Genomic DNA, 13,874 nt, shown 5'->3' on the forward strand with positions numbered 1-13,874 from the left:
TGTTTGTATTCAAAATGCTTTACTTGGTGAAGGGCAGTGAAGATTTATTATTCCTTGAATTTAAGTTTCCAAAGCACTTAATGGATCTATGTCAGAACACTTAGATTGTGTGACTCTCTCTGTAAAATCCCGATTAAGACTTTTTGGAAGACAGGGGCTTGGTTCACTCATCTTCATATGTTTGTCTCATCCTGCTTCAGATTAGTTGCCACCTGTGTAGAATACAGTAAATTATATTAGCAAACTGGTGACTATTCCCGCTTGTTCTCTCTGCGGTATGCAAATTTGTAATCTCCACTAAGCGCTCAGTAAACTCATGTCAAAGAAGTGGGTGATATTCATAGGGTAATATGATAATACCTTAACTGTCCAACGAATGGGCAGCCATAACTCTATCTCTGAGCCCGAGAGGGCCTGCTGGTTCTATCCCCAAATTGCCATGTGCCCCAGGTAATAAGCCCTGCAGCTACCATGGCATTTCCTTTTACTCAGACCTCAGCATCCAATCCTGGCGTTATTCTCTTCCCTCTCCCTCTTTGCAGTTTGCACAAGCTTTGGTGTATTTTAGATATTCATAAAATTTGTCATTTAAGTCTAATCAGAACTTTTCATATCTCGGTTAGACACCCCTACCCAGTAGGAGGGTGCACGTGAGACACTGACAGCTAAATTGGCAAAACCTGGTCACTTCCCCGAGCCAGCAAGCGTTCAGAGAGGAGGAATTGGGAGACGAAGGCGCCACGTGACCTCGGGGGCCCGAGGCTGAGCCGACCCCGCCCCTCCTCCTTTTTCTGCCGCGGCCGCCGCTGTCGCCGCCGCCGGGGGGCGCATGCGCAGCCCATGTTAGTGATGGAGGAGAGAAGATGGCGGAAGCGGAGTGAGTGACTTGCTGGTGACTGATGTCGTAACTGGGGGGCTCGAGGGGGCAGCGACAAGTCCCCCCAAGGGGAAAGCTCAGGGCCCTTTCGCGGGCAGTGCGGGGAAAAGGGGACGCGAGAGCTTCCTTATCGTGGAGGAGCCTGCTTGGCCCTTGTCGGAGGACGGAGCCGAACTGTAAGGGTCCAGTTACCTCCAGGCGGGAGCGCCCCTTCCGCCGTCTGGTCCCGGATCTACGGGGCCCTGTGCGCAGGGTCCCTTCTCGGACCCCTACCGCCGGGGTCTTCCGGAAGATGAGCCCGGGTGGGCCCCTCAGAGGCTGTCATCCCTGCAAGTGGGCCCCGCGGGCAGCGTTGTGACGGCCGCCCGCACCGGGGGCCCGCGGAGGCAGGGTAGGGCTGGGCGGGCACTGCCAGGCCTCCTTCTCGCTCGCCTCCTTCCCGCCCCGGCGCCACCCCACTGCGCCTCAGTGGGAGAGCCCGAGACGCGGGGCTGCTCACTCCCTCCCCCGGCGGGCTCGGAGGAGGGTCTCAGCGGCGGGGGCTATGGCGTGTTTGGCGGGGCTGAAAACACCCTGGTAGGAAAGATCTTTCTTTCCCGCGGGTCTCCGTCTGCAGTGCTGTTGCCGCCCTAGAGGGCCACATTCTTGTGTGGCGGTGTGATGGTATGCTTAGTTAGCGACTCAAACTTAAGTGTTTCCTGGGTAGGCCGCTTGTGCAGCGGAACTGCCGTTTGTGTTTTGCAGGCAATATACAAGGCTAGTCGGTGGAGTTAGCAAAATTGTTCTTTTGTGCCAGGTCCCCAGATGCAGTTTAATGATTTGGCCAGTTCTACCACCGATGTTTAGACTTGTGTCTAGATTTTGGATTCTCTGTGACCATATTTAGTTACTGAACTGCTTACTGCAGGGTTTGAGGAGATGGTTGAGCAGAACAGCACTGTACAAGGACCAGAATTAAAGCTGGCTTTTTGCATATCACTGATGCGTGGTTCAGAAGTGTTATGACAGGCAGCAATTTGGTAAAAAGTTTACCACCAGACCTGTATGATGTTGAATTGTAAACATATGCTGCTGTGAGTTGATGCTTGGAAAGGAGTTTGCAAAGCTAACAAACTGCTCCCCAACCCTTCCCGCCCCCCCAGTAAAAACCCCAGAGAAGTCTAAAGGTGTGTGAGTCATTTATTAATCAAAAAGGTTAGTAAGAGTTGGCTCCCCGCTTTTTTTCCTTTCACGTTTCCTCTTATAAATCGGGCTTTTAAAAACATTTGATTCCTCACAGAGCAATCGTACTCTTATGATTATACATATAAATACTGTTTATATATGTGATATAAAAAATTTGTAGGTAAGAGGACACTACTTGGGAATAGTGCATGCGTACACAGTTAGTGCCAAATTCCTTGGTCTTTTCCTGAAGTAGAAAGTGTTACGTTCTTGTCAGTACTTCTCATGTGAGGTGGGTCATATTATGTTTCTTAGAAGAAAAAATAAGGAAGGCAGAGAAAACCAATATATTCTTAAGTTTGCTTTTTTGTGGTGCATTTCTATCCCTACAATAAATATTATAGTTCTAGTTTCTACAACATTAAAGCACTCAGAATTGACTTAATGTGTTGTTTGAATTTATTAAAATAAAAATTCTGTATTTGTATCACAGCAGTGAAATGAGTTTGTAATGTGGGAGGGAAGGTAATCAGAATGGTACAAAACTGCACTTCATGCATAAGGAAAGTGACATAGTTCCGCTGTTTTCAAAATTTGGAGCTGAATTTTGTGAAAGAGATTTTTGTTAGCAAGTGGGGAAATTGTTTTCCACTGCTTCTCTTATTTACCCAGGGTAATCTGCTTATAAGTATTAACTCAGAGCTATTAGATGTGGTAAGGACAGAATTGTAGAATAATTAGAGGGAAAGCAGTTTGAGTTAATAAATTATTTTTTAACTTATTTTCCTAGAGAACGTATTTTTAAATAAAGTACATACGGTAACTAAAAATTGAGTTAATTGACTAAGCTAAACTAAGCTAGCACAAGTCCACAGGCATCCTTTTTTAATGTCTACATAAGAATGATTTTATTTGTAATCAGTATGGTCAAAAGAATATAAAGAAGTATTTTAATACTCTGATATTGCTTAAGTTTTAATTTTCCTAGGTAGTATTCTGTCATCACCTGTTTTGGTTTCAAGACATTCATCTTCCTTCAACAATAAAAAGGTAAACTTTAGGCCAGGCTTTGTCTGAGTTCTGTATCCTGAGTCCTCTGGATTCAAGTTTAGTAGATATGAATTGCTAATTACGCTTTATCTTTGTAAATTATTTCTCCCTTTCACCTGTTTATGGTGACTGTGTGCTACCTGTATTTTATGAGGTCCTTCTTAGAAATTTAGACTGTTCTGATATTTCTTGGAATAATTAAATACTCTTTAAACAGTATAACGATTTTGCCAATACGAATCCTTTGTGCTATCTGCTAGATTTAAGGACCACAGTACAGCTATGGATAGTGAACCAAACCCCGGAACATCTTCCGTGTCGACGACAAACAGCAGCACCACCACCACCACCATCACTACTTCCTCCTCTCGAATGCAGCAGCCTCAGATCTCTGTCTATAGCGGCTCAGACCGACATGCTGTACAGGTATTTCGGTGACCATGGTGGGTAGGCTAAGACTTAGCCATTACTTTTTGCTTAAGCCAGGTAAATGTATTGTTTCATATCCCCAAATGAGTTACATGATAACCCTCTAAATGAGTACAGTTAAAATTGTGAACGTTTGGAATTACCAACAGAGTCATTTAATAATCATTCTGTTGGGAGGGCCTACATTTGTCAGCCTGTAGCTTCGAACACAATGTCAGGAAACTTATAATTGGAAGGTCTGTAGGTGCTGCTGCAAGTGGGGAAACTCGACCAAGAGCCCCAACATGAAAATAGCTTTAGGTTTTTCTGGATTATTGTGTATTTGAACCCAGAATTTGGATTTAGGATTTATTCAGCTCTATAGATAAGTTAAGAGGTTCATTTTAAACCCAAGAACCCTAAGCAAGAGGATCCATCAGGAGCTATTAGGCAGAGGAGAAAGGGAATATTAGGAAAAGTCTTAGGCTGTTTACTTAGTTGAGAAAGTAAAGTTTAGCTGGTTAACCTTTGTAGGGAAGGAGCAGATTAGCAAAGATGGTGGTGGTCAGGCTCTCTCGGCCCATAATCTCTTGCCCCACGTTTTGTAAATACAGTTGTGTAACAGCTGAGATCACTTATAGCACTGCGCATGTGTGTCGCGATGTACCCCCTTGACCACAGGCCACTTTTGTTCTGTAAACCTATATAAGCTCCACCTGGAAAGCTGTTGCGGCAGCATTATGGCTATGTCCACTGGGTCAACCACAAGAGAATACAGCGTGTCTACTGTTAAGCCTGCTGTGCCAGTCAGGAGAGAAGAAACGTGTCTGCAGTTCTTCTGGCTCCTTGCATCTTCTTCCAGCTTCCCCGCTCACTCCTTGCCTACCCTGGCTTCAGCAAACAGTGAGATACAGCAAGGCAGCCTTTATAGTAATGGAGGTTGGGGCAATATGGTATTGCAAAGAAAGAGCATGGGCATTGCAGGCTGATGCAGGTTTTGTTTGAATTCCATTTTCTTTACTGTAGCTAGCCTTGAGTGAGAGGCATAATCTCCTTGAGCCTCAGGAAACTATAAAATGAGAATGAGACCACCTGCTTAATTAGTTATGAGGATTAGACGAAGGATCTAGAATTTTGTGGGGCACATTATATACTCAGTAAATGATAGTGGCTGATACATACTGAATAATTATGTGCTAAGTATTTGATAAATGCTTTACATGGATTATTTCCATTCAACAGATGGAAAAATTGATGTTTTAAATTGGCTAAATAACTTTCCTAAACTCACATACCTAGTTGGTACTCTTGACTTTAGAGTTGTGCCCTTAAATACTGAGTTTTTTTTCCCATTACACCTGTTTTCTTTCTCAAATCTGCATAATTGCACTCCACCCTGAAAAAAACAGACCTGGTTTGTCATCTCCCTGATCCATTTCTCTAGAGTGCAGATCCCAGTATACTGACTGTCTAGCTGTTATATGGCTTAGTATTCTGAAATTACTGTGGAGTAGAATCAGGATGGTTGGAAACTCGTCCGTCAGTTCAGTAGAAATTCAGACTGGAACATAGTGTTTTAATGTTTTTCACCTTTCTCTGAGGCAAGGGAAACAGGGAAGAGTATCTAGATCCTTGAACATAAAGATAATGTGATATTTGAAATACCATTTTGTTCTCCTATTTTCTAAGCTGGCTGTGTTAATAAAAAACCAGTTACTGGAGATTTGTAGTTGAAGATAATATCTCACGAACAACACTAACTCTAATTCTTACAAGATTATAGAATTGCTTCCCTTAAAATGTAATCAAATCAATATTTATTGACCTGCCTAAGTAGTTTAATACCTTCCAGCTTCCCCCACCACCCACCCACCCCGTGAATCCTTTTCACCTTCCTTGCTCCAGAGGAACAAAATAAGAGCAATGTGCTGTATCTTTAACTTGTTTTTAAAGAGTCTCTCATCCATGAGTATGGCACTGAATGGTAATGAAAAATTGTGCTGACAATAGAAAAAATAAGTATATTCAAATAAGTTATTTTTAATTTCAGTTTGATTTTAGAGTTTTGTTATGGAATTAGAGCCACATATACAGATTACCTAACCAAAGAGATATATTGTTGTGATTCTAAAGCACTTAATGCTGGTCTGTACTTCTCCGCAACTAGGGGTCAAAAGCCTATATTGATTTTGTGACAGGAATCTGAAGCAGGTATAGCAGTCTATTGTTGACGAATTGTGACATGAATGCAGGAAGGTAAAAAACACAAGGAAACGTGCTTTCTTGGAATTTTAATAAAGACATTCATACCTTTGTGATAAAGGTATCCTGACTCAGAAGCTCAAACTATAGGATTATGTCTCTTTTTCTTCATTAGCTCTTAGAAAACACTGATTTGATCCTGAGATTTAGGGTGCTGTTTTAGAGTCCCCATGGGCATGACATGACTTTGGGATGTGATTGCAGAGGACTGGTGTAGTCCAGTGTACCATTTGGACAGATAAAGGATTTTTCTCTTTTATTAGAACTCTTTTGACTGTTTCACATTTATCAATTTATGAAGTTTGGGTTCAGAATTTTCATTTTACTAATAAATAGTCACAGTAATGAACACTTGTAAGAATTTTTTTTTAATAAGAATAATTTTTTGTGTTGAAACAATTGCATCTGACATTTAAAAAACATGAGTGGTTACTTAATAATTTTCTAAAAGGTTTTATAATTTTATGTGGTTATTACTATAATGAAGCTAAGTTTTTTCAGACATTTAGAAAAAAATAACACATGAGAATCAGGTAAATCACTTCTAATCTAGCTACCTATCAGTAGTCTTTTAATGTTTTCCTGAATATTCTTTATTTTAATATAAATGGTATCTTACTCTGTACACTATTGAGTGACCTTTTCCCACCTAATGATGTATTTGGAAATGATTTTGTTGATAGTTGTTATCTGCTCTGTTCAATATAGTAACTGCTAGCTGCATGTGGCTATTTTATATTTAAATTAAAATTCAGTAAAATTAAAAACTTAGTTCCTTGGTTGCACTAGTCTCCTTGTAAGTGCTTAGTAGATACTTAGGGTTAGTGGCTACTGTATTGGACAGCATTGATCTGTTATACATTACTGTTTGTAATACATGCAGAATATACATATTCTTTTTATACCCAAATCGCGAATTCTAACAAGTTTTATCCAAAATGGGCATTCCATTTTATCCAAAATGGGTATTCCAGTTTACATTGTTACTAACAGTGTGTGAGCATATCTGTTTCTCCAGTATAGTAGTATTCTTTAAAATGTTCATTCATTGGAAGGTTGAAAAAGTGTCGTGTTTTAATTTGTAAGTTTTGACTACTAATGAGATTGAAGATATTTTCAAATGCTTACTTAGCCCTTTTTCCTTTGGTGAATTGCCTCTATTGGGTAACTTTAATCTGTACAGATCAGTGAATCCTAGTGATATATAACCAGGAGAGAACTGTTAATAAGTGTGAAGATATTGAATATTAAAGGAGTGAAATCATGGTTACTTTTACTTTTTAAAATTTCTAATACAGCTTTTCTAATACTTTATGGTTAAGATTATGGTTTGACATTGGTTCAATTGACTTATCACAGGTAATTCAACAGGCACTGCATCGCCCTCCCAGCTCAGCTGCTCAGTATCTACAGCAGATGTACGCCGCGCAGCAGCAGCACTTGATGCTGCACACAGCGGCTCTCCAGCAGCAGCACTTAAGCAGCTCCCAGCTTCAGAGCCTTGCTGCTGTTCAGGTGAGACTGAAATGAATTAAGAACTTACGAGGCCAAAGTTGACATTGCCTGCAGACAGTTACTGAAAATAAAAACACTGGGTATCATTGCAGAGTTTTCAAATGTCCTGTTTTTTTTTTTTTTTTTTTTAAGAAAATATAATAGGCTGCCAAATAAAAGTTAGTTTAAAAAAATGAATGTTTAATGTGTTACTCTGTTGCTGAGTTTTGTCCCTCTGCTTTTTATCTACATTGCAGAAATGCTATACCAGTCTTGTGTGTATAAAATTCTAGGGATGACAGTGAATAGTTACGGTTACATAAATCTTATTTACATTTTAACCAGAAAAGGTTTTTTAAAATTACATAAGTAATTTACACTCATTAAAAAAAAAACAACCAGTATAAAATCGTTCATAAGAGGTAAAGTATAGAGGTGTTCCTTTTCCACACCCACTGGTATTTTCCACTCTTCAGAGGTGGCCACTGTTTAATATGCATCCCTCCAGAAATATTCTGTATAAAAATGTGTATGTGCACTTTTCTAAAATCCAGTCATATGATTCTTAGTGCTATCAGGATGATTTTATGATTAAATGTTTGTTTTCAAATAGATGTTCATCATTATTGCATTGTTTATTTAAATAAAACTCTAATGTGAGATTTAAATCTCATCGCCAGAGTAGGATCTCAAGTTGACTGAACCTGAAAAAGGTTTATTTCTGTTAAACACGTCCCAGCTGTTACTTCTCATTAGTGTAATTTTAAATAACATCTTGTTCATGATAGGAAACTGAAACCCAGTGGCATTTGATATAGCTCCAGTTTATTTTTCATAACATTGGATTGGTAATTTCACTTCAAAGAAGAGATCTATCGAGTAAAACCGACAATGGGTGTAGCCCTTAAAATAAGCCTTTGGGTCTTCTGTTTTCACCATGCAGCATTTTCTTTTTTTCTTAATTTGTTTGACCAAAACTTAATCCATGTTTTCTGTAAAATAGATGTTTTGACTTTTATTGTGACTTTTGTAGTGTCCTGGTACAAGAACCTTTAACTTCAGACTTCTTATAGACATAAAGATCTTACTATTTTAGGCAAGCTTGTCCAGTGGAAGACCACCTGCATCCCCCACAGGAAGTGTCACACAACAGTCAAGTATGTCTCAGACATCTGTAAGTGCTCTAATTTTTTTTCCTGGTTTTAAAATTTTAGATTATTGCTTTCCAGAAATGAACTGTTAAAATTTACAAAGCTGTTCCTGTTGATCTGTTGAGTTCTGTTTAAGTAACAAGTGGCTAGAAACAGGAATGGTAAATTTCCAGAATTTGGAACTAATGTCAAACTTCAGAAAATCTGAGTCATAAAAATGTTTTTGTATTATTCCTTATACATATTTTCCCCTTGATTGTGTTCAGATATTCTATGATTGTGAATGGTTGCAGTTTTCAGTGTGCATTGAGAGCATGGAATATATAATGCAGGGAGGTTAAGTCATGCATTTACTCTGACAAGTACTAGAGAATGTCATGTCCTTGGTAGACATCTAAGTGTTTCTAGCTTTTTCCGTGCAGTTCACATTTTAGAAATTTTACTTCCCAGCTTACGCTTGCTTGAGTTATCTGGGTCACATTTACAAGTATCCATTCAAAATAGTGTAATTTATTTTGAGAAGAGAATAAAAGGTGATTTGCTGTATTGCACATATGTACTGGGAAATTGTGCAAAGTATTCCAGGTAAAAAAATTTACAGGTGTGATAATACTTGTTTACCCTTTTATTTTGATGTAATTTCAAATTGCAAGAATAATAAAAATTTCTGTATACTCTCTACTTAGATTCACCAATTTTGGCTCACTGGTTTATCATTCATTCTTTCTGCCTACATATGTACAGTTACCTTTTTCTGAACCATTTGTGGATAAGTTGAGACATGTCCTTTACTCCTGAATACTTTGATATGTATTTTCTAGGAACAAAGTCATTCTTTTATGAAGCCACATGAAACAGGTCAAATTCAGGAAATTTAACATTGATACACTGTTGTTCATATTCCTATTTCATCAGTTCTTCCAGTTTCTCAGCCTCATCCCTATAGGCCTTATAATAGACCAGATAACTCTTTCTTATGGGGGTACTGTCCTGTGCTCTGTAGGGTGTTTGATAGCATCCCTAGCTTAGATGTCAGCAGGCTGTGCCCTTCTCCTTTTCCCAGTGTGACAACCAAAACTGTCCGCAGGCACTGCCAGATGTTTTCTGAGGGGCCAAACTGCCCCTGGTTGAGAACCATTGAATTAAGCTAAAAATGTCCTTCCTAGCTACTGTTTTCTGATCCAGGATGGTGATACTTTGATAACATAGACTCCAGTGGAATATAGTTTATAGATTACTGAGGAATTAAAGTTGAACTTGTGCTATATCTCTTCAGCTAAGGGTGTGATCTTTACTAAGTACATGTATAATGAGCACATAGTTATTTGTGGGCTATTGACGTTTTTAATTTAAAAATTCTGTTTTAGCATGGAATTATCTTAGAACATGAATAACATTACTTACAAAAGAAATTACTTGTGACTTGAAAATGTTAGACTGAAGAAAATGAAAAATTTAATGTATTTAGCCCTAAGCAATAATGCTATATAGTTATGGTTATTGATGTCAGATGATATCTTTAATATATTGGTAGTTATGGAACATACTGGTAAACTAGTTAAATAATTATAGATAAATTCTTTATGAAGTACTGGAATAGCACTAGGGTATATACATATATATACACACACACTCAGAGATATGTGTTCTGAGGGCTTCCCTGGTAGTGCGGCTTGTAAAGAATCCGCCTGCAATGCAGGAGACCCATGTTCAATTCCTGGGTCAAGATGATTTCCTGGAGAAGGGATAGGCTACCCACTCCAGTATTCTTCGGCTTCCCTGGTTGCTTAGCTAGTAAAGAATCCACCTACAATGCGGGAGACCTGGGTTCAGTCCCTCGGTTGGGAGCATCCCCTGGAGGAGGGCATGGCAACCCACTCCATTATTCTTGCCTGGAGAAACCCCATGGACGGAGGAGCCTGGCAAGCTACAGTCCATGGGGTCACAAAAAGCCAGACACAACTGAGCAACTAAGCATAACACAGCATGTGTTCTGGATTTTTTTCCCTTCACATTATTAAAAGGTATCCTTTAAAACTATTTTTGTTCCATTACGATTTTGTGTATGTGACTTTTAGAACCATAGTTCTGGTGATTGTGGTTATTTTTTATGAAATTGTTACTATTACTTGTCATAAGTCATTGCCAGAATCTCTGGATAACTGGTGAGAGGAAAAGAAGTAGAGAGAATAGATGCCTAGAAAAACCAGAGAATAATACATTGCATTTGTTTTGTGTTCTGTCCCAGCTGAACAGTAGCTCAAGTGAGTTGACTGGCAGTCCAAATTATGATACCCAGGGTAGCTTAGTAATTTTTAAGAGGGGCAGAGCATAATAGCAGAAATCCCTAGATAGTGATAATAATGAATTGTTTATTGGCAGTCTGCTAGTTTTCAGAATTCTGGTGGTTTTGAGATAGGTGCCTGATAACAGTGAACACGAAGAGGGAAGGGTCAATCCTCTCGTAGATAAAAGGAGTTCAAGGTAGGTTGTCAAGTCACCTAACAAATAGGTTTGGATTTAGAGTAGCAGTGAAATGCCAGAGGGGAAATGGAATATTATATTTAAAAAAATGAGGTAAAAAGTCCAGTCTACCACATGGGGAAACTGTGTGTGGAGAAAACCATTGTTAATTGATTGTATAGTGGGTGCCAGCATCCTTTTCTTTCCTGTAATTAGAACAGAAAAGCTAATTCTATAGTCTTAACCAGTAGTGAGAGTGGTTTGTATGTGTTTGATTGATTGGCTCTAAAATTAGTTGGGACTGAATCTTTAGGTTGGATGTCTTTGTTCTTGTATTAAGTGCAATGTAATTAAAAACTTCTGTGAAGAAAGCATCAACAATGTTAAACAGTAGAATGGTTGAAAATATATTTGCACCATGTATGTCACACAGCTTGTATTTGTGAAATACCAAGGGCTGTATTATATTAGTAAGATAAATAATGTGAATTCACAAGAGACCTGAATTGGTAATTTTCAAAAGATAGACTACTTTTGGCTTTTAAGCACATGAAAGTATGTTTACTTTACTGGTAATAAAGAAGTGAGTGTAAAAACATCAATGTTTTATTTTCACTTGTCAGATTAGAAAACGGGGGAAAAATTGAGACAATAACTGTTGACAAGTATGGTACACTCATAAACCTATTGGTGGGAATGTAATTGGTACAACTTTTCTAGAAGGTTATTTAGCAGTGTGTATGAAAATTTGAACCACATGCCCTTTCACATAGCAGTCTAATTTTTAGTGAAATAATATTATTGACTAAATATGAGAGATAATGATGACATAGATAATTAAATATGCATGGTTTGTAATGATAGGAAATTATAAACAATACAAATGTTCTTTAATTGAGGATTAGTTAAATGATAGTTAATTCAAACACTGCAGCTGCTTTAGAATGCTATATATGTATATATAGAGACAGATTTTCATTAGGTATTAAGTGAAAATAAGAACATATAGTATTAGTTCATTTAGCTTATCTAATAGGTTATTCTGTATTTTAGTTCTAAAACTTTTTGTTCTCTTTCTTTTGCTGAGAGTTTATTTTTTATTTGTTTCAAGTTGGGTCATACGTGCTTGTTCAAAGCGTTTTTATGACTGCTGCTTTAAAATCTCTGTCAGATAATTAAAATATTTTCCATCTTGGTGTTGGCATCTGTTACCTTTTCCATTCAGCTTGAGGTCTTTCTGGTTTTCGGTACAATGAGTGATTTCTGATTGAAACTTGGACATACTGAGTATTATGAGATTGTGGATCTTAAGTTTTGGCTGGCTTCCCAAGGGGAACATGTGCCACCTCCTCACTGCCATTGGAGGTAGAAGTCCAGGTTCCCCGTTTGGTTTCCAGTGACACCTGAGGGATGCTCCCTGTAATTGCTGAGTCAGTGTGGGTTCTGGCTCCTCACTAGGCCTCTACTGATGTTTCTCTGGCTAGGAGGGAAAGGAGTGCCCAGTCATTGCTCCCTATGTGGTCTCCACTGATGCTTTAGGGTTGAGGTGGGTTGTTATTTGTGGTCTGTTACTGCTTGGCTGATATGAAGGTCTTGGCTCTCTACGTGGCCTTCTCTGACACTAACCCGCTGGATGGGATTGGGGGTGCCTCCTTACAGCCTGGTGAGGGGAGAGGCCTAGGTCTTTGCTAGTGTGGATGTGGCCACAGTGTTTCTGTGGTGTTTGGCAGGAGTAGAGTAATTACTGTCTAAAAGTTTTCTGTGTTGCTAGGCTGTCCCTTTTCTGATCCTCAGCTATAAAGAGCAGCTCATTGGAGCTTTTTCTTTTTTTTTGTCTGTACCCATTCCTGTTTCTGGGTTACTAACTTGTTCAGCTTTCTGTTTGGATTATATGAGATTTAAAAAAAAATCCAGGGAGCGTGCAACCACGTGGTTGACTGAGTCCTGGAGTCTACTTTTCTCCATCTTTTAGAACTTTCTTATGTTTATTTTCTGTGCAGTGATGGGGTTTTTAGTTATACTTAGGGGTAAAGTATGTGTCTATTCCACTTTCCTGGAAACAGAATTCCTACCCCTTATTTTTTAAAACTTATATCTGTCTGGTTATGTAGGAAGAAAATCTGTAATACACAACAAACTGTTAATCAGTGGTTACCTTTGAGAAAGTAGGTTGAAAAGTTTCATTTTGTCTTAAAAAAAAATCAATGCTTTGTTGTTGTCTTAGATACAGACAATACAAATGTATACATGAAAGTGACATCCCATTTCAGTAGTCCCTTTTGCCCTGACAAAGTTTTGTGTGAAGCTTATTACTTACTACTGTGCATTTCTATACATAAATGTAAGTAGATAGGCCTGTGGTTAATTCTGTTTTAGTGTAAGTGAAGTGCCATCATTCTGTCTCTTTCTCTTCTAAGCCTGGGCATTTTCAGCTGGAAAGGGTTACGTGGCTGGAAATTGGAATCGTAAGTCTTTAAATGATTCAAGGGCTCTTTGTATCTCATTCCCTTTGTTGTTTTTTGGCCTTAGAATCTACATTAATCCCGGATGTTTTGACTTTAATTCACTGTACTGTTCTAGTAAAAAGGAAAAACCTTTTTTTTTTATAACTTGCTAGCTCTGATGCCAGAGAGGATGAGCCTTTTATTTTTTTGGCTGCACCATGTAGAATCATAATTCTATGACCAGGGAGCATACCCATGACCCCTGACTTGGGAGCGCAAAGTCTTAACCACTGGACCACCAGGGCATCCCAGGATGAGATTTTGAAGCCCAGTTGGTTTTATGACTTTATTCATTCATAATTCACTCATTTATTCAACAAATATTTATTGAGCATTGAAATACTCCTCTAGTACTGGGACACAGCTGACAAAATCTGTATGGAGCTAGGGATATATCGATAGTAAGTAACTTAGTATGTAATATGTCAGTTGGTAAGCTCTGCAGAGAAAAATAAAGCAATGAAGAGGAATGGGATGAGGGAATTTCCTATTTAATTAGGG

At 38.7% G+C, this 13,874-nt stretch overlaps 1 protein-coding gene and 1 long non-coding RNA gene across 24 annotated transcripts in view; one reads left to right on the forward strand and one right to left on the reverse strand.

The window, feature by feature from the left end:
• Positions 1–2: 2 nt before the first annotated feature.
• On the reverse strand, positions 3–1,539 carry LOC138424149 (uncharacterized). The gene is made up of 2 exons (XR_011250664.1): positions 1,070–1,539; positions 3–212 (listed from the first exon to the last, which is right to left on the reverse strand). It is a non-coding gene; the product is annotated as an uncharacterized lncRNA (long non-coding RNA).
• Positions 821–13,874, forward strand: part of PHC3 (polyhomeotic homolog 3) — a 72,731-nt gene continuing 59,677 nt past the window's right edge. For 15 of the 23 annotated variants that reach the window (XR_011250647.1, XR_011250643.1, XR_011250648.1 and 12 more), the window contains exons 1-4: positions 821–877; positions 3,352–3,517; positions 7,121–7,276; positions 8,352–8,429. Coding sequence is in view for 14 of the 23 variants with exons in the window: in XM_069560413.1 (XP_069416514.1) it covers positions 864–877; positions 3,352–3,517; positions 7,121–7,276; positions 8,352–8,429 (414 nt within the window). In the remaining 9 variants the exon portion in view is untranslated. Of the gene's footprint in view, positions 3,092–3,351; positions 3,518–7,120; positions 7,277–8,351; positions 8,430–13,874 lie in introns of all 23 variants that reach the window. The other 8 variants (XR_011250650.1, XM_069560419.1, XM_069560424.1 and 5 more) reach the window with 3 other exon arrangements.

The sequence above is a fragment of the Ovis canadensis genome, chromosome 1, assembly GCF_042477335.2.
Source record: "Ovis canadensis isolate MfBH-ARS-UI-01 breed Bighorn chromosome 1, ARS-UI_OviCan_v2, whole genome shotgun sequence".
NCBI classification, from domain to species: domain Eukaryota; kingdom Metazoa; phylum Chordata; class Mammalia; order Artiodactyla; family Bovidae; genus Ovis; species Ovis canadensis.